The 23,579-nt window shown below is 27.4% G+C and overlaps 2 protein-coding genes across 2 annotated transcripts; both read left to right on the forward strand.

Moving 5' to 3' along the window:
* Positions 1–1,044: 1,044 nt before the first annotated feature.
* On the forward strand, positions 1,045–3,672 carry PGO_145700 (ATP-dependent zinc metalloprotease FTSH 1; the record flags this gene model as incomplete). The annotated part of the gene is made up of 1 exon (XM_028690560.1): positions 1,045–3,672. The coding sequence occupies one exon, from the start codon at positions 1,045–1,047 to the stop codon at positions 3,670–3,672; it is 2,628 nt and encodes an 875-aa protein (XP_028546361.1).
* A 3,457-nt stretch (positions 3,673–7,129) lies between these two features.
* Positions 7,130–23,533, forward strand: PGO_145710 (hypothetical protein, conserved; the record flags this gene model as incomplete). The annotated part of the gene is made up of 1 exon (XM_028690561.1): positions 7,130–23,533. One exon carries the CDS (start codon positions 7,130–7,132, stop codon positions 23,531–23,533), a length of 16,404 nt encoding a protein of 5,467 aa, XP_028546362.1.
* Positions 23,534–23,579: the final 46 nt, after the last annotated feature.

The following is a 23,579-nucleotide window of genomic DNA, read 5'->3' on the forward strand; positions in this document are numbered from 1 at the left end:
TGTTGGACCGTTTAACGGGGAAAAGATCGTTCACATGAAGCAATATATACATAATATGTAGTGTAAAAAAAATATAAGAAAAAAAAAAAAAAGTAATACAAGCACGAATGCAAACATGAAGCAAACATGAAGCAAACATGAAGCAAACATGAGCTAACACAAATGCAAACACGAATTCGAACATAACCATTATTAAGAACGTCGCATGGGCTAAAATTTAAAACATCCCGAACAAGTGACTTATAAAATGGTATGTCAAAAAAAAATGGTTCCACAAAAAGCATGGCTCATTTTTATGTTACAATTTCAACAAGTGAAATAGATATTACATACCCCAATTTTGTATGCAGCATTTTGATTGCTACAAAATAATGTGGTAAGAAATTTTAAAGATACGCAACGATACCATATCAAAGTAAATAAGCAAATGTATAAGTATTCACACTCATAAATGTACAGTTTACCAATTGCAAGAGAATAAAAGTGAATAGTTCTCAGTGCAGTTATACTCCCCATTTTCTGCACTTTGTTTTTTCCCCTTTTTTATAGTCACAATTGATGTATAAATTTTTTGGGTAAATATATATGCCCGTACTTTTTTTAAACGAAAAAAACCAAAAAAATATGGGCATTGACATAAGCTAGAACAAAAATTTATGCTACAAGTATATTTTACAAATCACCAACATTGACCCAAGTTGGGATACACAAGACTCCTGTTTGCATTTTTGTTGTGTTGTTATTTTTGGGAAAAGAAAAAAAAAAAAAAAAGTACCCAAAAAAAGCACCCAAAAAAAGCACCCAAAAATTATACCCCCCCCAAAAAAAAAAACATAAAAAGTAGCTGTTCACAGAGAAACTGCATGTATTTATATGCAGATGCTCGTAATTTTATGTGATCCCCAGATCGCATCACTATTTCACATGTGGTTCCCAGAGGTCTTTCACGACAATTGGTTGAATTGCACATATGCTGAGAGGATTGCAACAACAGAAAAAAAAAAAAAAAAAAGAAAAGAACTCGTGTAATAAAAGGAAAAACACATGTTTAAACATTATAAAAACACTGTTAACAAAATTATGAATTCTAAACATGAAAATGAAAGTTTTGTGTCAACAGGATCAGATAAGAATTGCGAAGAGGAAAATTCCTCTTTGTTGCAAAACAATGACACTGTAGGAATAAATAAGAAGAAAACGAAAAAATCTAACAATGATACCAAGAAATATAAATATTATGAAAACTTTTTTAATAAAAAGAGAAATAAAAAATGGAATTATTTTATCATATTTTTTCTGGGAATATGTTTCGGTTTTGCCATATGGCCATTCTTTATGACCATAATTACATATAAACTATTTTACAAAGACAATTTTAACAATTCCAATTTTACAACAAGTAACACTTCAGCATCCTTGAGGCCGTATGGAAATGATAAAAATAAAAAAGGTGATAATGGGAAAGTATCCATAAAAGATCAAACACAGAAAAATTCCTCCCCACATTTCAGACCTATAAGATTCGAAGAAATAGCTGGAATAGACGAATCAAAATTAGAACTCCTTGAGGTTGTAGACTTTATAAGAAACAGAGAAAGGTATCAAGAAATGGGAGCAAGAATGCCTAAAGGAGTATTATTAGTTGGTCCCCCAGGGTCAGGAAAAACTATGTTAGCAAGAGCTGTAGCAACAGAAGCCAATGTTCCTTATATTTATACATCAGGACCTGAATTTATAGAAATATATGTAGGTCAAGGTGCAAAGAGAATAAGACAATTATTTTCCCATGCAAGATCTGTTGCTCCATCAATTGTTTTTATTGATGAAATTGATGCCATAGGAGGGAAGAGAAGTTCTGGTTCTGTGAATGGTGCAGGGCAAAGGGAACATGATCAAACCCTCAACCAATTGCTAGTTGAAATGGATGGATTCAGCAACACTGTACACATTATGGTAATAGGTGCTACTAACAGAATTGATACATTAGATAGTGCTTTACTTCGCCCAGGTAGATTTGATCGAATCGTTTATGTACCTTTACCTGATGTAAATGGTAGAAAACGAATTTTAGAAATTTATATCAAAAAAATAAAAAGTGATTTAAAATCGGAAGATATTGAAAAGATAGCTAGATTAACTCCAGGCTTTTCTGGGGCGGACTTAGAAAATGTAGTAAATGAAGCAACCATATTGGCTACAAGAAATAAAAAAAGTGTTGTTAGTATTGATGAATTATTTGAAGCTAGAGACAAAGTTTCTATGGGTCCTGAAAGAAAATCACTTAGACAATCTGAACATCAGAGAAGAATTACAGCTTATCACGAAGCGGGTCATGCCATTGTTGCTTACTTTCTTCAACCCAAAACAGATCCCATACATAAAGCTACGATTATTTCCAGAGGTAATGCCCTCGGGTATGTAGAACAAATACCAGTGGACGACAGACATAATTATTTTAAAAGCCAAATGGAAGCAAAATTAGCCGTATGTATGGGAGGTAGAACTGCAGAAGAAATCGTTTTTGGAAAATCCGAAACTAGTAGTGGTGCATCTAGTGACATTTCTAGGGCTACCGAAATTGCATACAAAATGGTAACAGAATGGGGAATGTCTGATAAGTTAGGACCATTAAATTATAAAAAAAGAATGGGAGATGGATATTCTTCAAACAGGTTATCAGCTCAAACTATTTCTACCATAGAAGTAGAAGTAAAAGCTCTAGTAGAAAAGGGTAAAAGTTTATCTGAAGAAATATTAAGAAGGCACAGAAAAGAATTGGATAATTTAGCCTTTGCATTGCTCGACAAAGAAACATTATCAGGAGAAGAAATAAAAAAAATTATAGATCCCAACAATACGAGGGGTTATTCAGACACTGTACATCTTCTAAGTAAGGATACGAAAGCAGATACATCTAGCAGTTCTGACAATAACAAAAAGGAGAAGAATTCATCAGATAATGAACAGATTAATGATAAGAATCATATGGATCAGAATACACCGAATAACCGAATCCGAATTATTGATACGCATGGGAATAGAGAAAAGGACATTATTAAAAACAAGGAACAATGGGAAAAGAATAAGAACGAAGTAAGTCTTACGAGTGGAGTTAAAAATACTAATAATGATGATTTGCATGAAGGAAAAGGTAAAAAGAATGAAAAGTATGAAAGGAAGAATAACGAAAATAATGTTTTTATGGATAATAGCAAAATAGAAATCATAAGGAAGAACGCCAAAAACGCTACTAAAAAGATAAAGAAGAAATACGCCAAAGATGCGAATGTTAAAAATAGTAAAATACTGAAAACTGTAAATGAGCATAAATCATATGATGCTGATAGAAAGGTAGATGAGCAAAATTTTGAAAATAAAAATGGCCCATCGAGCAAATCAGATAAACACAGCTGCCCGAAGGGGCATCCCCGAGATAGTAACAATAGCAACAATGTCGTTAAAAACACAAATGAACTTTTTAATAAAGAATTTTCAGAAGAAAAAAATAAAAATGAAAATCTTGATTTTGTAAAAACTAAAGAAATAACTTTTAACAATTTCAATGAGGTAGTAGATACGTCGAACATTAAAAATGCTAATGAAATGAAGAAATTTAACATTTTTGAACACAACTTATCTAAATTATTTCTCTTTGACATTTTTAGCAGCTAGATTTCTGGTGTAATTGTAATATTTTTTTATTTGTATGCATTTTTTTTTTTTTGCTACCGTTTTTTTCGCCCCACATTTTCCTTTCCATATTTTATCCCAATTTTTAACGCCCATAAATTTTTTTTTTTTTTTTTCGTTTCCTTGATTGTTTGAAATATATGAAAATAATTTTTTTAAAACTCTAGTGTATTCGTATACTGCTCGACCAGCAAAATGTGTGCACTGAACAAGTTTTTATAAAAAAAAGCATTTATGTATGAACGTACATGTAAATCAATGTATATGCGCAAATGTACATAAGTGTGCACCAGCTTTCCTACACAAATTATGTCGCTCTCAATATATATATATATCTTATTAATTGTTTTTGCTTTCCCAAACAAATTTTTAGTTTAACACAGTCTATACTCATTCGAGTAATTCTTAATTTACATATTTATGTAAACCTTTCAAGTTTTGGCCCAGGTTACATTTGGCCTATTCACCTATGCGTATGCTTATGATTATTCTGGCACTTTACATTCACTTATATATTCATTTTTGTAAATATATTGCGTACCCAATTAGTAGATCAAACAAAAGAAACAATGGGTTTTTACCCGTATTTCCCCACTTATACAACTTTGATAAGCGGGAATTTCAGTATATATTTATTTCTACACAATTAACAAGGATATGTCTTGTCAAGTGCGTACACAAGGTTGTTACTTTGATAAAACGTCCATTTAGTCTATATTTGGGATATTTTTTTTTTTATTACGAGCGTATGGCAAGATTGCATAAGTTCATACAATAGACTTTTCCATTTTGTTTTTTTATGCATGTATATAAAGTTAGCTGAACGATCAGGGATAAAAAGAGCGCCCTAAAAACGTCCTTATTATTTCAGCGCCATATTTTACAAGCTCTTTTTCCTTTTTTTTTTTTTTTTTCGATCAAATAGCACGATTCGGAAAAAGGGGGAAAAAAAAAAATATTCATAATGTATAGTACTCTGAATTGTTAAAATCAAAAATTTCATTATCTTTTTTTTTCTAATACTTCCGTTACGGGAAATAAATTATATTAGCAAACTTTTCGTTGTGATTTCTTTGCCATGTTTAACGTTTTTATTATCACACATGTGTTTTTTCACCTATATATAGTGTAAATGATATTTGATAAGCTCTAAGACATGCCTATATGTAGGCATATATCAAAAAGTATGACAAAAATATAAACATACGGGAAAAAAAAAGCTTAAGTACAAAATTTCAACAGCTTGGAATAAGGGGATGTATGATGCTGCATCGCTATGTAAAGATATATAAAATGATCCTTTAAAAGCATATACATAACGAGTGAACATACTGTTTGCAGTTTTACACCATTTGAGTAACTGTAATTTAACAAGTGTAGTGTAGGATTTTAATTACGGATAATTCCCCATTTTATCACATTAGAGAACAGACAGGACAAATTTTTTGGCAAAATTAATATTACTTCAGCTAAATTAAAAGAGTATAAAACATATGATTTGATTTCCAATATGGGTGAAATAAATAAACTCCGCAGGTGTGCATCATTCGGATGTAATAGTTGGTGATGTTTAATGGATAAAAGAATGAACATGTTTTCAAATGTGTATGTGTTGGGTCTGTGTATGAATGTATTAATGAGCTTATACATATATGTGTGTAAAATAAAAATTCTTTTGTAATTATTATTTTATGTACACAAAAGAAAAAAAAAAAAAAAAAAAAGTTAAAACTGGAATATTTGTGTTATCCGAGAAGATCTACTATTTCATTTTTACAAGTAAAACATTTTTTACACTTAAGAGAATTAAAAGAGAAAAATATATTTATATTTAAAAATGTACTAAATGGGGAAAAAATAATTGAAGGATATTTTAAGCAAAAGCTCTTGTAATTTTCCATTTTCTTCTGAGAAAAAAAAAAAAAAAAGTTATGTCAATATGCAATTACAAATAAAGGTAAATTTAGCACAAAAAAAAAAAAAAAAAAATACTATGGAATAACGGTTTCAAAATAAATATAAATTAGGTTCACTGATTTAGTGTAAACAAGATGGGAAATGTCGCATTTTGAGAGGATATAATCAGTGACTTTAGTCCTTTTGCTTGCATTTATACTTATGTGTTATGACCTATCCGAATTTTGTGTAAAAAAAAAAAAAAACATATATATATTACATATACATATAATATTTTTTACACGGAAAATTATTCCCCAAACTAACACATATTTACATACGTGTATAATATGTTATATATATACACTCAAATATTATTTCATTCACGAATAAAATTTCCACAAATTTTCTTAAATCATGCCTTACGAAATATTTATGCCATGATTTTTTTTTTTTTTTTTTTCCTTTTTCTTTTTAAAGAGAAAAGCGCTTGCATTGTGCAAATGTATTGTGCTGAGTTACACTACCTCTCTGCGTGTTTGTATTTATACTCAACTGCATAATTATTTAGCTGCGCAGCTTATGCAACTGTATGTAAAATTTAAAAAATTTACACTGCATGAGTAATATCTGATCAAGGGCATGTATACATGAAGCACATATAAATTCTTGCCACATGTATATTTCAGCATGTCAAAAGCTTGAAAATTGTTTTTCCCTATAAAACCATGTGCATATATGAGTGTACATGTACATATATAAACATACACACATATAAATGCACACGCATATATATAAACTTATTTGCGTTATTAAAAAGCATCCATACATATATAAAAATATATAAATTAATAATTTGAGAAAGAAGTTTGGTGCGAAATGTTATTCGTTAAAAGAATATGAACATATATATATTACGTGTGTGTGTATGTATATATGTATAATTTTAAATATATTTGTCAACAATGTAATTCATACAACTCTTTAATGTTATGAATATCCCGATACGCGTAAGCATACGTGCACACATATATATACACACGTATCTATACACAAACATACATATGCATGTAGAAACATGCGTTACGCGAAAAGACATAGCATTATGCTGACGAATGCTTATTACAACTGTGAACACAAATGTGTACAAAGAGTTTTTCCCAAGCGAATGTTCATATCCATTATTTTTTTCGTTGTAAATTATTAAAAATAAAAAGCACTCACGCACACACACACAAAAAAAAAAAAGAAAAAAAAAAAAAAAAAGAAGGAAATAGAAAAAGAAAAAAAAAATATATATGAAAAACTTCCCTTAAAAGAGTGGTGAAAGGAACACTACAAGTGACGTAAACTGATATTCATAAAATACGAACTTGAAAGTAGACCATCTTGGGACTGTAGCAGTGATCAAAAGCCCTGGTGAAAACCGTGCGTAAATTGATAGAACCGATAGAATTGTTATAATTGAGGGCGCTGAAAATAATTTGCACACTCATTCCTCAAAACATGACGCCTATATGGGGATACAAAAAATGAATAAAAAATGGAACATAATAACATTGTAAATGAAGTTGTTAAACTTAAGACAAAGCTGAAAAATGCACTAACAGAAAATGAAGAACTGAAAAAGAGACATCATGAAGACACGGAAAAGTTAAATTTAGTTTCGTTAAAAAACGTTTCACTCATAGGTGAAATAACAGACGAGAAAAAAATGCTCCAAGATGAATTTATTAAATATAAGGAAGAATCAGTGAAAGACATAAAAAGATTACAAGAAGAGTTAGACAAAAATGTTATAATGTTAAATTGTTTGAAGGATGAAATACTTTTCAAGGAAGAAGAGTTGAAAAAGGCAGAAATTATTGAAAAGCTCTACAAAGAAGAGACTGAAATAAATCAAGAAAAAGATATGAAGATCAAAAGTTTAGAAAAAATTTTAACGCAGAAGGAAGAAAGGGGTGAATTTAGAAAAGAGAACTTACCTGATGAAGCACAACATGAAGTAGAGCTAATACAAAATGAATTAGCGCAAAAAAATAATGAAATAGAGCAAAAAAACCAAGAATTAGAGCAAAAAAACCATGAATTAGAGCAAAAAGAAAATGAATTAAAAATTTTAAATAAAAAATATGAACACTTAAAAAAATCCAACACTGAAATTGAAAAGAAAATATACTTCTTAAAGGAAGAAGTGGATTATTACAAAAATAATGAAAATAGTTTCATAATGCAAAATATTTTTAATGCTGAAAATAATTTAGATGATTCTACATGTAAGAAATATCTTTTGAAAATATCCGTTTTGTATAACGCTTTATACAAAATTGTTGTGTATGATCAGAAAAGTTTAATGGACAAAGAAAGGTTTATTTATTCCTTAGAAAAGGAAAATACTCATTTTTTAAAAAAGTTTATTGCGGATGAAATGTATTGTCTTTACCTTAAAGATTGCATAAGCAAAATTAATTTAACTTATCAAATCGATCTACATAAACAGGAAAAGAAATACATGTTACTTAATTCAGAGTATGAAGATCTTTATAACAAATTTTTGCACGAAAAAGACGAAAATTGCTTATTGAATGAAAAGTATGATAAGATTATTTTTAATCAAAAAAAAGAAATAAATAATTTGAAGAGTCATATATCGATGCAAAATAAAGACAAAGAAATTTTAACCAAGTATATTGATAATTATATTACATATATTGAGAATTCCTATGCGAAGTATTGTCTACTCCATAAGGACTATAAAAATTTAGAAGAATTAGTAAACGACTTGGAAGAAAAAAACAAAAATTTGATGATATTCGTTAATGGGATAAATAAGGACACTAAAACGAATAATTGTTCAATGCAGACAGAACCAAATCAAGATAATGAAGCAAAGTGTAGTAAAAACACCATAACTTTAGACATTGAAAATATAAAATTAATCAAAAATGACATCAAAGATAAGGATATAAAAATTATAGAACTTGAAAGTAAAAATTTAGAACTTGTAAAAACAATTGATAAACTTAATGAAGAACTTCTAAAGAATAAAAGTTCTGAATATACAGAAAGGGAGTGTGCGAAAATTAAAGATTTATGTTTCGATTTGAAGGATATTTGTTCAAAATTAGAATTAGAAGTTAAGGAAAAGAATTACATAATAGAAGAACTTACCGAAAAGTTAACCCAGTCAGATAAAAAAAATAAAGACAATCAAGTCATACTTGAATTATCCGAATTTAGAATTCAAAATTTTGATGATAATGTAAAATATTATCAAAAAAAAGTTTCCGAATTGAGTGAAAAACTCCAGAAGAAGGAAGCAGAAATTACCATTTTCCATGATTATAATGAAAGGTTAAAGGAGGAAAAAGAAAAGATATCTTACGAACATGGGAAAATGTTGGAACAGATCAACACCTTACAGATAGAAAATGATCATTTGAAGAGTGAAATAATTTTATTAAAAAATGAAGATAGCATGAGTAACAATTACAGCAATGGTAAAAACAAAAGTAACACAAATAATAATCATCTTACTAGTACAGCTGGAGTTACTGATGATGCATCATATATAAATGAAAAATCCACACTGCAAAACGACGAACGAAGTGATCAACATTCAGAATATGACGTTACTGAAGAACAAAAAAGTAGTAGATACAAAGGTATTTTCAAATTTATGAAACCTAAAAAAGGTATTTTTGAGGATAAAAATGAGTTAGTTGTAAAAATAGACCAACTAACCAATGAGAATAACATTCTGATTAAAGAAAATGGAGAAATTTTCGACAAATTACAAACAGTATCTAGTGAAAATGTAAAAGTTAAAAACGAATTGATGTACGCAAAAGCAGATGCAGAAAAATCTCTATTCTATTTAGAGTATGAAAAGAAAGAAAAATTAAAATATAAATTATTATTAAGACAAAAAAACAGAAAAGGGAAAAAACTCAAAAGAACTTTTAACAAAATGATAGGCACTGTAAATGATCTAGTTATAAATGTAAAAAGGATTGACAAAGAGAATAAAAAAAATGACATTAACAATTCATTCTTTATTTCCTCTTCTTCGGATAATAATTCCAATGAGGAACCATTATCAGACAATGGTAAATCCAACACACGGTTGATGATGTCTTCTGTGGGAAAATCGAAAAAAAGTATGAGCAACACTAGTGTAGGTGGCAAACACAGCATTTATAGCAAGTCTACCAAAGTTCCAAGAACTTCAGATAATGGAAATATGGGTATTCAAGGGAAAAAAAATTTCATTCATAAAGGCGAAAATAAACCTCCCAAAGCGTATATAAAAATACGTATGCACAGATTTTCCATTTCTAACCATTTTAAGATAAACGTAAAAAACTATAAGAAGGCATATAAAGAAATGGAAAGTGGCTCCTTGTCTTTCCTTAAGGATAATGTTAACATCGATCTGGATTCGTTAGCAATTCAATCGAAAAATATCAAAGGTCTGGATACTTTTTATTCCATACCTAACAGCAACGATTCTAGAATAATCGTTCAGGAGGAAGAAAAGAAAAAGATAAACAATTTTTCAATTTTCCAAACAGAGAAACTGATAAATGAGCTTAGCTACATTAGAAGAAAGTATGATTCAAAAGCGAAGGAAACTTTGAACATGCAAAGAAAGCTGATGGAAAATGAGAAGGAACTAAACTGTACTAATATAAAGTACGAAAATTTATTAAACGAACATGATTCGTTAATTTCTCAGATTAAGGAAAGAACAGAAAAGTTAGCAAATATTGAAAAGAATTATAACTTATTATTCGAAAAATATAGCGAAACACAGGACGAAATTAAGATGCATGAAAAAAAGACACAAGAAATTTTCAATGAATGTAATGAACTAGTGGAATATATGAAAAAGAAAGAAAATAAAATAAAGGAATTTGATGAACATTTAAAAAAAATGGAAATAAAATATAAAGAGGAAAAAGAAAAAAATGATATCCTTACAAAGGATAATATATCTCTGGATCATTTAAATTCAAAATACACAGAAGATATTGAACTTTATAAGAAAAAAATGGAAAATATGCAAACTGAATTAAAATTGAGGTTATCAAAAATTGAAGAGTTTGAGTTAATTCAGAAAAATACTGAAAATGAAATGTTTTATCTAAAATCAGCCACCTACAGATATGAAATAAATTTAAAGGAGGCACATGATGAATTAAATAAAATAAATGAATCGATTATTAAATTGAAAAAAGAGTTAAACGAAAAACAGATTAATATAGATTTGCTAACGGATCAAGTTTTAAACAGAGATTATTTTTTATATAGTATAAACGAATCGCTAAAAAAGAAAGAATATTTTTATAAAAATTTAAAACAGAGGGTTCAAGGATTTAACAAGGCCTTTATTGAATTGTGCGAAAACTTCGAAATGAATGAAATTAAAAAATTCAACGAACTGTATGAAAATTTTGAATATAACGATTCCAATTATAAGAAAAATGTGCTAAATTTTCAGATGAATCAGAGAGATAGATTTTCAGAAACTGTTGAGGACATTGTCAAAACTGTAGATGCGCTATGTGAATTCAATCTAAAATATGAAGAAGAAAAAAAAGAAATGATTAATCGAATTAAGGAATTAGAAAACAAGTTGAGAATTAAAATGAACGAAAATAATGAACTCTACGAACAGTATGAATGTAATATTAAAAACATACTAATGGAGCGAGATGAACGAGTGGAAGATTGTCTTATCCTTTCAGAAGATGTTAAGAAAAAAAACAATGAAATACATGCACTTATGAAAGAGTTAGAAGAGAAAAACCTAGAGTACAATGAAGTAAACATGAAATGCACATTTCTTACGAATGAAGTAAAAAATTTAGAAAGCTCAAAAATTAATCTGAAGGAAAAGTTGAGAGAAATCGAATCAGAGCAAGAAAAACAAATTGATTTTTTGAAAAAAGAAAATGATTACCTAAAAGATGATATATGCAATATTAAAAAGGTAATTCACAATTTAGATGATGAAATTATTAAACTGAAGGAAAAAATAGATAATATGAAACAAGAAAAATATGCTTACGAAAAGGAAATAGATAAATTGAGAGAAATATTAGAAGAAGAAAAAAGATTTAATGATATTTTAAAAGAAAATGAACAAAATTTTATACAAGAAATTAAGGAAGCACACCAGTATGCTATCAGAAAAGAGGAAGAAATTAATACATTGAAATTAAATCATGAATTAGAGCAAAAGAAATATATCGACGAAATTGATACTTTGAAAATAAAAAACAAAGAAATTCATGATTCAGTGAAAAACCAATTGAAAATGGTTTCAGACTTAGAATTACAAATGCTAGAATATAAAGTATTACTAGATAAAAATACTAGTATGAAAATGTTAATTCAAGATTTAGAAAATAAAATTGATGAACTCATCAAGGATAATGAAAAACTTTGCATTGATTTGAAGAAAGAAAAACATATAAATGAAGAACAAGAAAAAAGCATACTTACATTAAATGAGGACATTAAGCTACGAGAAGCGAAAATTTATGAGCACGATTCTTTACTTCTAAAATTGAAAGATGAAAAGGAGCAATTAAATCAAGAAATTTTTATTTTAAATGATATTAAAAAGAGCAAAGATAGCATAATAGAAGAATTAGAAAACAATTTGAGAAAAGCTGTTTTTGGAGATATTAAAATAAATGAAATGGAAAGGTCGCAACTTCAGCATAAGATATTTACAGAGGAGGACCTTGGTATTATAAAAGACAACGAAGAAGAGGTAGATTTCAACGATATGGTTAATTCTAACATGTGCATTTTTAACAATAACGGTAACTTGGGGTTAAACCTTGGTAATAATAACCGAAGTAACATGAGCAAAATTATTGAACTTAAAAAATATAGCCTTTATTTAAAGGAAGAGAATGATGCGATAAAACAAGAATTAAGGAAATTAAAAGATAAATTATCCATAGATGAAAGGAAAAATGTAGAGATGCAAAGAATAATAGATAGAAGAGATGAAATAATACAAAAAATGAACAAAGAAATAGTTTCTTATAACGAGAAAATGAAAAATTTCGAAAAAGATACGAATCAGTTGAATTCGGAATTATACGCTGCTAACGAATTACTAGCCATTCGAAGCGATGAATGCAAAGAGTTAACAATAGAGCTATACGAATTAACAGATGTGAAAAATAAGTTAATGGTCCGAAATGAAGTTTTGATGAAGCAGATCGATTTTTTTAAACAAGAGGCTGAAGAAAAATCAGAAATGTTAAACGATTTGGATATGAAAAAGGAAGAAAGTAACACCAAAGAATGTGAAAAAAATGCTATTGTTAGTGAATACAATCGGACATTAAGCATTTATTACAAAATTTATTCACATATTATTTATTACAAGAAATATATAGAGAAGGAATTGAATGCACATGGAAGATCCAATTTCATAGACAATGCTAGTGGTAAATACAACGATGATGATAATATGAGATTGAGCACAAGTGATGATATTTGTGATAAATTAAATGATAGCATGCATCAGAATTACATGCCTGTTATACACTCTCTCAATTTAAGCAATCCAAACAATTCTGTTCAAAGCAGTATTGAAAAATTGAACCCGAATGACACAAATGAAATATCTAGTTATATAAACGAATTTTTAAAATGCGTGAGGATGTTAATTTTCAAAAAAAGGGTATTCGAATCTAAGCTAGAAAATGCTGAAAAAAAGTACAACGCTTTTAAGGAAAAGTTGAAAGAAGATAGAGATGTAATAAACGATTTGAAAAAAAAATTAAGACAAAATGAAGAATACAATTTGAACAGAAATAACAATGGTGATTTTAGGAAACACAGCCATTTTTTCGAAGAAGGAGATAATTTATCGTTAAATTATAAAGAACTCAGCAAAGATATACTAAATAGTGGATCAAAAAATGATATAATAGAAAAAAAAAATTTACTTATTTTAAAATGTGAAAACGAAAAATTGATAGAAGAAAATAAATATCTAAATGAACAAATAAATAATTTGATTAATTTACAAAACTGTGCAAGTGATATAAGGAAAAAAACTGAACTTGGAGAAAAGGAAAATTCACAAAATGAATACATGTCTGTTGCGGAAAATAAGTACTTAAAATTTCAAGTCGACACCATCACGAATGAATTAAATATATTTAGAAATAAAAATGAATACTTAAGGAAAAAAGCCGATAATTATGAAGACATAATTGATAATCTTCAAAAAGAAATCATTCATATCATTGACAAACAAAAAGAGTGCGATGAAGAATACTACAAAATGGAAACTGAATTGGAAAAAAAGAATAAACATATTGAAAATTTGATGAATAAAAGAAAAGAAGATCAGGAACAGATGGAAAGAGAATATTCTAAGAGTTTAAAATTAGAGAAGGAATTTTTATCTTTAACAGATGATATATTTAAAAAAGAGTCGAAACTAAAAGAATGTGAAGAAATTATACAAAAATTAAACGATGATATAAATGTACATATTTTAGAAAAAGAAGAATTAAAAGCATATGCAAATAATTTAAAAGAAAAATATGACATTTTTCAAAATAAGTGTAATGATCTTTATGGCGTTTTTGAGAAAGGGAAACAAGGAAAATCCGAGATGGAAAAGAAAGAAGATAGTGCACTAATTACAAAGTTAAAAAATTACGATGATATTATATCGGAACTTTTAAAAGAAAAAGAAATTTTACTAAATAAGTATGAAGAATTAAAAAGAATATACGATGAAAAATTGAAAACTCAATCTACATTGCATAAAGAAATCAATGAACTCAGAACAGACAATGAAAAATTGAATGAACAGAATAATGCATTAGTCCAGAATGTAAACAAGTTAATAAAACAAAATGAGGAATATAATATGAAATTAATAGATTTAGACAAGGAAAAATTTGATCTATACATGAAATATCTTAAAGTCTTGGAAGATTTAAAAAATCTCTCGGATTCACCCATTTGTTCTAATAATATATCAGGGAATAATAAATTTACAGATAGTAAACTATCTAATTCTCCACCATCAATCCGTAATTGTACTGATGTGGAGAAAAATGACAAAAGTAAAGTGAAAAGTCCTCATGAGAATGGAAATACACAAAGTCAAGATATAGAACTTTTTAATTACCCAGGTGATGACACCAAGAGAGATAAGTATGAAGAAAAAAAGGGTATCCATATAAATAACTTAATGAACGAAATTAACCATTTAACAAGGAAAAATGACATACTTAAGGAAAAAATGAACGAATTAGAACAACTGAATGGAAACTTATTTAACGACAATAAGGAGTTAATAAAAATTATCTCATCTTTAGAAACGAATGGGAATAGAAATAGAACAAAGGAAGATAAAGGAGAAAGCTGTGAAAAAATTAAGGACTTAAAAAATTCGAATAATTATCAAAGTCTACTGAATGAAAATAAGTTAGAAAAGGAAGAAAATCAAAATTTGAAATTAGAAATATATAATCTTAAGAACAAGATTGATGAATATAATATAATAATAAATAAAAGTACCCAGCACGAAGAAAGTAATAAAAGAACTAGAAATTATCTCTACTATTTGAATGATAAAATTAAGGGGTTCATAGAAATATTTAGCGAAAATAATTTCAATTATGAATATTTCAAATCGGAATTAAAAAAAATTAAATTAACGAATTTAATGATTATTGAAGAAAATTTGAAAAATATAAAGGAAATGCAATCGAAGTTAAGTACATCAAGTAAATACACATTGGAAGACGATAACAATAGTGTAAGTTCTAAGATAATTGTGAATTTCTTCACAACATACAATGACAGAAATAAAAGTCAAGAAAATGATATCATTATTAACAGATTCGAATTGAAAAAATTTTATAAATGCATTATAAAATTAAAAGAAGATTATCATAAAAAATGTCTTTTAGCTGATAATCAAAAAAACTTGATTGAAGAATTGAACAAGGAAATGTTTAATTATTCGAAACAAAATAAAAAATATCAAGATGAGGAAATAGCATTAAAGAAAAAACTAAACCAGATAATGGATGAAAACACTGCCAATGTTGAGAAATACTCCAAAATGAATGAAAATTTATTAGTAAGACTTGAAGAAGAAATTAGTAAAAACAACAACTTATTATCTGAATTGAATGCACAGAAAGAGAAAAACAAAATATATCATGAGAATCAAATAAGAATAGAAAAGGCCCTAAATTTCAAAAAAATCGCTAGTGATAATTCATCAAAAGATAATGAAAAAATAGACGATAGAAATATACAAAAAATTTATTTCTTGCTAGACGAATATAAGGAACTCGTAAAGAACAATTCTAAGTTGTTAGTTACCAATAATAAGGTAACTTCCGAGAATGACACGCTCAAAGAAGTTATTACCAAAATGGACAAAGAAATAAACATTTTGTCTGATGAATTAAATGAAAAAAATGATGTAATCAATAAGCACAAGTATAAAGATGAACAAATTATTGAATGTGGTGCACGAAAATCGGACGAGGGAAAAATGGAAAGAGGAAAAAATGTTTCAAAAAAGAACGAATCTCCAAATGCTGATGACGTAAGGGAATATGAGGAAATTCTTCTCGTTTTAGAAAAAAAGAACGAGGAGTTAGAAAACAATTGTGAAAATTATCAAAAACACAATAATGAGTTGAATGATAAGTATGAAAAATTGCTAAATGAATATAATGAACTAAAAATTTATCTAAATGAAAAAAAAAATGAACTAAAGATATTACAAGAGAGAAGTCAAAATGGTAGAACAAATGAGGAAATGTTGGGCGGTAAAATCTCAAATGTAGATAAATACGCAGAAAAGGAAAAACAAGTTAGAAATTTGTTTTTCTCAGTTGATGAGTTGATAATCCTGAGTAAACATATAAACTCTGTTGAGATGTTAAACAAGGATTTTTTAAAAAATGAACAATTGGAAAGTTTCATAATTTTAATAAAACAAGATATTAACAAAATATTTAGAGAAGATTACGGACACGGACCTGATCGAGGACCCGAATCTCGTTCATCCCCAAATGAACTTTTTGACGAACTTCTTAACCGATTAAGCAAAAAAGATGTTGAAATAAAAAATTATGAAGATGCTATGAACAGTATGAAGGTACAACTGGATAACAAAGAAGAAATAATTAATAATTTAAAAGTTGTTTATGAAAATGAATGGAATAGAAAACTAGATTTAAAAAAAAGACTAGAAGAAAAGGTGCAAGAATGTAGTACTATGAATAATTCAGCCGTACAAAAGGATGAAATGCTTTTAAAGGTTAAGAATGGACACGAAGAATTATTGAATGAATATAACTTGTCTCTAAATACGCTCGAAGAAATGAAAGGAAAATTAGAATATCTGAGAAATGAAAAAGAAAAATTAGAAAAATTAAAAGAAATAGAAATGAATGATAAAGAATATATTATCAAAAAATTGGAACTAATTAATAACCAACTAAGGGAAAAAGCAGATGAAGTGAAAAACTCACTAGGCCAGGAACTTCAAATAAAAGATAATATAATTAAAGATAACGTAGATATGCTTGATGAATTAAAAAAACAAGTCGATTTTCTGAAAAATGAAAAAAGCAAAAATAATAAATACATGACAGAATTAGAATTACAAGTAGCTAATCAGAACAATGAAATTAACACTCTTAATAATCTTCTGAATGATTCAAAGGAAGAAATTAATTTCATAAAATCATCTTTAGAAGAAAAAGAAAATGAAGTAATCGATTTGAGAAACAAATTAAACATTCTTCATAACAAAACAGATGATACAACTATGCAGCATGAAAAAATATTATCAGAAAACAAAAGAAATAGCAACCCATCAATGAAACGACAAAGCTTTCAAGGTAGTAGCGAATCAGCAAGAGAGGACTGCGAGCACATTAACGAATTAAAGAGAGAAGGTCAGATACAAAATAGCTTACATTATCAGAAATTAAATGAACTAAGGATAGACTTGAAGAACTCCGTTGCAAGTTATAATAAACTTAAATTTGATAGTGAAAAAAAAATTGAAGATTACGAAGAAGAAGCGAATAATTTAAAATATTATATAAAACAAATTGAAGAAGAAAATGAAAAAAAAGATAAAAAATATGCACTAATCGAGATTGCAATAAAAGAAATGGATAAAGAAATAATCATTCTAAAGGCACAGCTTGAAGAAAAAAGTCTCTATGTTATTGATCTTGAGAGAAATATTCAAAAGTACAAGACAGATATGCAATATCTGGATGAAGATACACAAGTTGTACACCGTATAATTTTGAATTACATTGAATCGAATGGAACTAATATTCATGAGCTAACCAACGAACTTAACAAACAAACCAAGACCAAGTATTTTCTATTCCTGAAAGAAATTATGATAAAGCTTTATCAAAATTTTATCAATGTTGAATTAAAGAGAAAGGACCATTTCAACAGTAGTGATGAAATCATTTTAAAGAAAAAATCAGAAATGATAAACTTGGAAGAGAAACAAAACGAAATAATGTTTCAGAAAAATGCATGTGAGAACGATGTTAGGAAAATGAAGGAAGAGTTAGATATACTACACGAGAAGAGGAACATGTACTTAGATGAAGTAAACAAAGTAACGGAAGACATAGACACACTACACGAGAAAAGAAATTCACTTACAAATGAACTGAACAATCTTATGGATGAATTAAGTATACGGAGGGATGAGTTGAATCAATTAAACAACCAACTGGAAGCAATTGAGAAGAGAGAAAAAAGCTTAAAATATATAGAAAATGAATTAATGAGTAAAAATGAAAATTATATAAACAAAGAAAATGAGCTTATGAAAAGTAAAGAAGAATTAATAAACAGAGAAAAGGAATTAATTAAAAGTAGGGAAGAATTTATAAACAAAACAAACGAATTAATGTCTAAAAGAGAAGAATTAAATAATGATAAAATACACTTAGAAGAATTAAAAAACGATTTGATGATTAAATTTGAAAAGTTGCAGAATGCACAGAATGACATAAAAATTAAGGAAACGAAATTAAAAAAAATTTATGAGAAATTGAAAGATCACAATATTGTGGAATTACTAGATATTAATAACAATGAAAGTTTTCTAAACACCACCTCGAGCAATAATATGAACAACACCACATCATTAAAAAGAATAACTGAACTTGACAACATAGAGAACGAAAATGAAAGTCTAAATTTGGATTCAATAGAATATACCACTTACTTCAAAGAGTTTAAAAAACGCATTAAAATTTTAAAAAATGATTTAATTAATCGAGAAAAGGACATTGAAATATACAAAAAAACATTTGAAATTGAAAAAAAAGAAAAAGAAATATATAAAATAGAATTAGAAAAATTAAAAGAATTACTACACGCTGAACAAATGATTAGAAAAAATCTAGATGAAGAGCTAGAAAAATACAAAAATGATGATACACATTTTCTAAAATCTGTGAGAGAGTCAGAAGAACAAATTAAGGAAAAAAATAACCAAATATTAGAACTACAACAAAAATTAATTGAAACTTCACACGAAATAAGCATGATGGAGAATAGAAAAAATATTATGCAAGAAAAAAATAATGAATATGAAAAGAAAATCGAGCAACTAAAAGTCATCATATCCAATTATGAAAAAGAAATAAACTTACTGAATAAGGAAAAAATAAATATTACGAAAAAATCTATTGAAAAAATTATAGATGACGGGGAAGATATTAAAAAATTAAAGGATGATTTAGATACTGCCCAACAATTAGTTCTCGAATTAAAAAAAAAAAATGAACACTTGCAGAACATGAGTATTGAATTACAACAAGCAAATAAGGACATGAGATCCGACATTGATATTTTACTATCCAACATAGAAGATATAAATGAAGAAAAGAATATCAACGAAAAATTATTAAAACAAGGAGAGGAAAAATACAGTGAGCTCAAGCACATGTATGATGAAAAAATTAAGGAGATCTATAAAATGCATAATATGCTTTCCCCTCAAATAAGAAATAAGTTGCAGTTAAATGATCGAGAAAATGACAATGAATTAGAGCAAGGTGTTAATCATAAACAAGAACTAGGTGAAGATTCCAGATTTAGTCAATATGGTAACAACAAAGGCCAGAAGCATCGGTCTTCAATTCGTGATAGCATTAACAGCATGAATCCCGAATTGGAAATAAGAAAAGTGGAAGAAAAACATTTACATGCAATGAATGAAAAGAATGCAATTATCGAATCCTTAAATGAAAAGGTGGCCTATTACAATAAGGAAAATGTTAAAAAAGAAGAAATTATAAAAGAATACAAATCAACTATTGATCAAATTTCTAGCAAAATACACATATTTGAAAATAATATGCAATTTCTGATAAGTCTAAACGAATTTATAAACGAAAATGATTATACATATGAACAAGTGCTAACTATATTAAACGACTCAATTGTGTATAGAAAAATATTAAACAAAATTCTTTTTGAAAATCAATTTTATATACAAATTGTACAAATTAAAGAATACCTTTTTGATATAATAAAAAGAAACACATCGAGTACGAAAGAAACATTAAAACTAAGTTTATTGAAAAAGAAAGGTTTTAAGAAAGGTGCAAGTATAAGCAATTCGAATCATGCATTACACATGAGTGAGAATTTTCATTCGTTTCACAATCAAAATTCTGGACTAGTTGATAACATGGAATATATCCTAAGAGCAATAGATGAAGATTTTAACAATTTCGAAAATGTGTGTTATGAAATTCATCACTTGCACAAGAATGAAGATTGGTCTAATGTGTATAAGAAATTAAACATTTTAGAGTTCAGTTTTAACAATATCATTAATAACGTTATAAATGAAATTAAAAAAATTAGTAAAAAATCTAATGAGAAAGGGGAATTAAAAAAGAACCTGAAAATGATGAAGAAGAAATTTAATTCCATATCGAATGATTTTTTAAAAAGTATCGAAGAAATAGATAAACTAAATTTACTTCTCTCCAAAGAATCAGAAAAAAATGAATTGTTATTAACTCAGTATGATGAACTGAAGAAATTATATGAAGAATTAAATGAAGATCATAAGGACAAATTAGTGATTATTCAAAATAACGAACATGAATTAAAAAAAGTGCAAGAACAGCTTATGGAAAGGAATGAAAACAAAACGAAAACTGAACAAATGAATGAATTTCTCAAAACTGATTTGAGCTATTTAAATACTTCTCTCGATCAAGCAACCCAAAATTTAAATGAATTGAATAATGAAAACATGAAAAATAAAAGATTAGTAAAAGAATTGACACAAGAAAATGACTACCTAAAGCATCAAATGAAGGATAAAATACAAGTTATAGAGCATTTAGAAAATAAACTTGAATCTAAGAACCAAGTGCTAAATGAACTAAAAGAATTTAATGATATACTAATTAAAAAGGTTGAAAGTGGAAACTCAAATGGAGGAGTGGAGAACATGGATGATCATGAACAAAGTAAGGACAGTCGAAAGGAATGTATAAACAACGGGAAAACGATAAGTAACAACAATTCTATGTATAAAAAGAAAACGTACATAAATGATTCTTGTGATGAAATAAACAAAAACGAATTGCTCATCATAATTAGAAAGCTAGAAAATGATAATAACATACTAAATGAAGAATTAGAAATTTTTAAAAGTAATTTTAACATATTAAAAGAAAAAAAACAAGAACTGGAGGATATAATAAATAGTAATGACTTAGCATTGAACAGAAGAGAAATAGAACTAAATGATGCAATAATAGAAAAGGAAAAAATATTAGAAGAAACGAATAGATACAAAACCAAGTGCATACAAATGATAGACATTTGCTTTAACAAAGATTTTAATATAGTAGATATACGCGAAAAAATTGTAGCAATTTTTGAAAATGAGGATGAAGAAATAGTAGAAATTATAAATTGTCACAAACGATTATTGTACAATAATGATAGTAATCCTTTTACCAAACTGGGAAATGTAAAGAAAAGGAACGGTAGCAACAGAATGGACAAATCATCAAGTGAACTTCAGGACGAAGCGATTGTAAGCATAGACCAAGAAAAATTGATACATATTGAAGAAATGAGCAAAAAAAATGAAGAACTTATAAAGAAAAATGAAGAAATATGGAAAATGAATAAATATATCGAAGATTTAAACAAAGAAATTACGAACAAAAATTACATCATTATTAAACATCAACAAGATGTAGAAGATAAAAATGACATGTTAGAAAAAAATCAACAGTATATTAAATTTTTAAAAGATCAGCTAAAATTATTATGTAACAATATCGATGAAAGTAATTTATTTGATATAAACAATGTCAATTTGTCTCCCACTCTTAGAAGTTTTATTAAAAGGAAAAGTTTCAATGACAGGTGTTCTTTTGTTGATATTACAGAGAAGGAAAAAAATACTATGAAAGGGAGTGGAATCAAGAGCATTAACAATGATAATAATGTTGACAAGAACATGAAGGATGGAACTTATAAAAAGAGCGATATTTTCGACCTAAGCAGAAAAAAAAGGATATCTGAATTCACGAACCAGGAGTTGTTCAATTTCTATGATGAGAATGAAGTAAGAGTGGAAGAAATGAATTTAAAATTAGATGAATTGAATGATAAACTAAAAGTTGCACAGCATGAAGTTGAATTATTGAAACAAGAAAATAACGAATTGGTAGAAAAGTGCGAATTTTTAAAAAAGGAGTTAAGAAATGTTCAGGGCACTAAAAGGAATTTAATGCTTTGTGAAAGTAGACTAAATATATTAGAAAAAGAATTAGAAGATAAACAGAAAAAGTTGGATGCACAAAATAAAACAGTAAACGAGTGTGTTGACATGTATGTAGAAGAAAATTCGGAAAATTTCAACAAAATATTGGAACTCAAAAAATCAAATGAAAAATACAAAATAGAAGTAAATGTTCTCAATGATGAAATAAGTAAACTAAAGAATGAAATAAACATGTACAAGAATGATATAAAAAATATAAGCTCAACATTGGATTTTTACAAATCAACACACGATGAATTAGTTAACGAATTTAGCAAAGAAGAAACAACAAATGTGTATTATAAAAAATTATGTGATCTTTTGAAAAAAGAAAATGACCATGTGAAGGAAAATCTGGAAATAGAAGAAGAAAACAAAGAACAACTAATATCCAGCATGAACGAAATTAGAGAACAGTTAACTAAATGTATGAAGGAAAATTACGAAATCACGTTAGACTTAGAATATTTTCAAATGCAAAATGGTTTACTTAAAGATACTTGTAATTATTACAGGGAGAGAGAAGATGCTTTAATATATAACGTAAATGAGAAGGATAACAATTTAGAAATTGTTGAAAATTATAAAGAAGAAAATTTAAAAGTATTTATTGGGAAACTTAAAGATGAAATACACAATTTAAAGGATGAAATTGTGCAGAAAGAAAAAACAATTCTAACATTAAAATATCAAATAAAGGAATATCATTTTGAGAAATTTTCCAAAAAAGGGGGAAATTTGGAGAATAAAAATAATATTGAAGAAATAGTGAACTTGAATAATATGACCTATGTTCAAAGTAGTTTATTTATTTATATTAATTTATTCAAAAGTGTTCTTTTTATCATTAGTGAAATTTTATTTTTCACAGATCCTACGAATAGCTTATATTTGGAAATTTTAACTCTCTTAAAATTAAGAGGTGTCGATCAAGACTCAAATGTAGAATTAGATAGCATGATCAAAAATTTTCATCTCTCAAAAATGGACTGTGAACATATTTTTCATTCAGTTATTAAATCGAAAAATATACTCAGAGAAAAACTTCAGCTTTTGCAGTTAAAAATTTGTTAGAGTTGTTTTCCCAATAATTTTCTATATCTCATATATGTATAAATCC

The sequence above is a fragment of the Plasmodium gonderi genome, assembly GCF_002157705.1.
Source record: "Plasmodium gonderi DNA, contig: Chr14, whole genome shotgun sequence".
NCBI lineage: Eukaryota > Apicomplexa > Aconoidasida > Haemosporida > Plasmodiidae > Plasmodium > Plasmodium gonderi.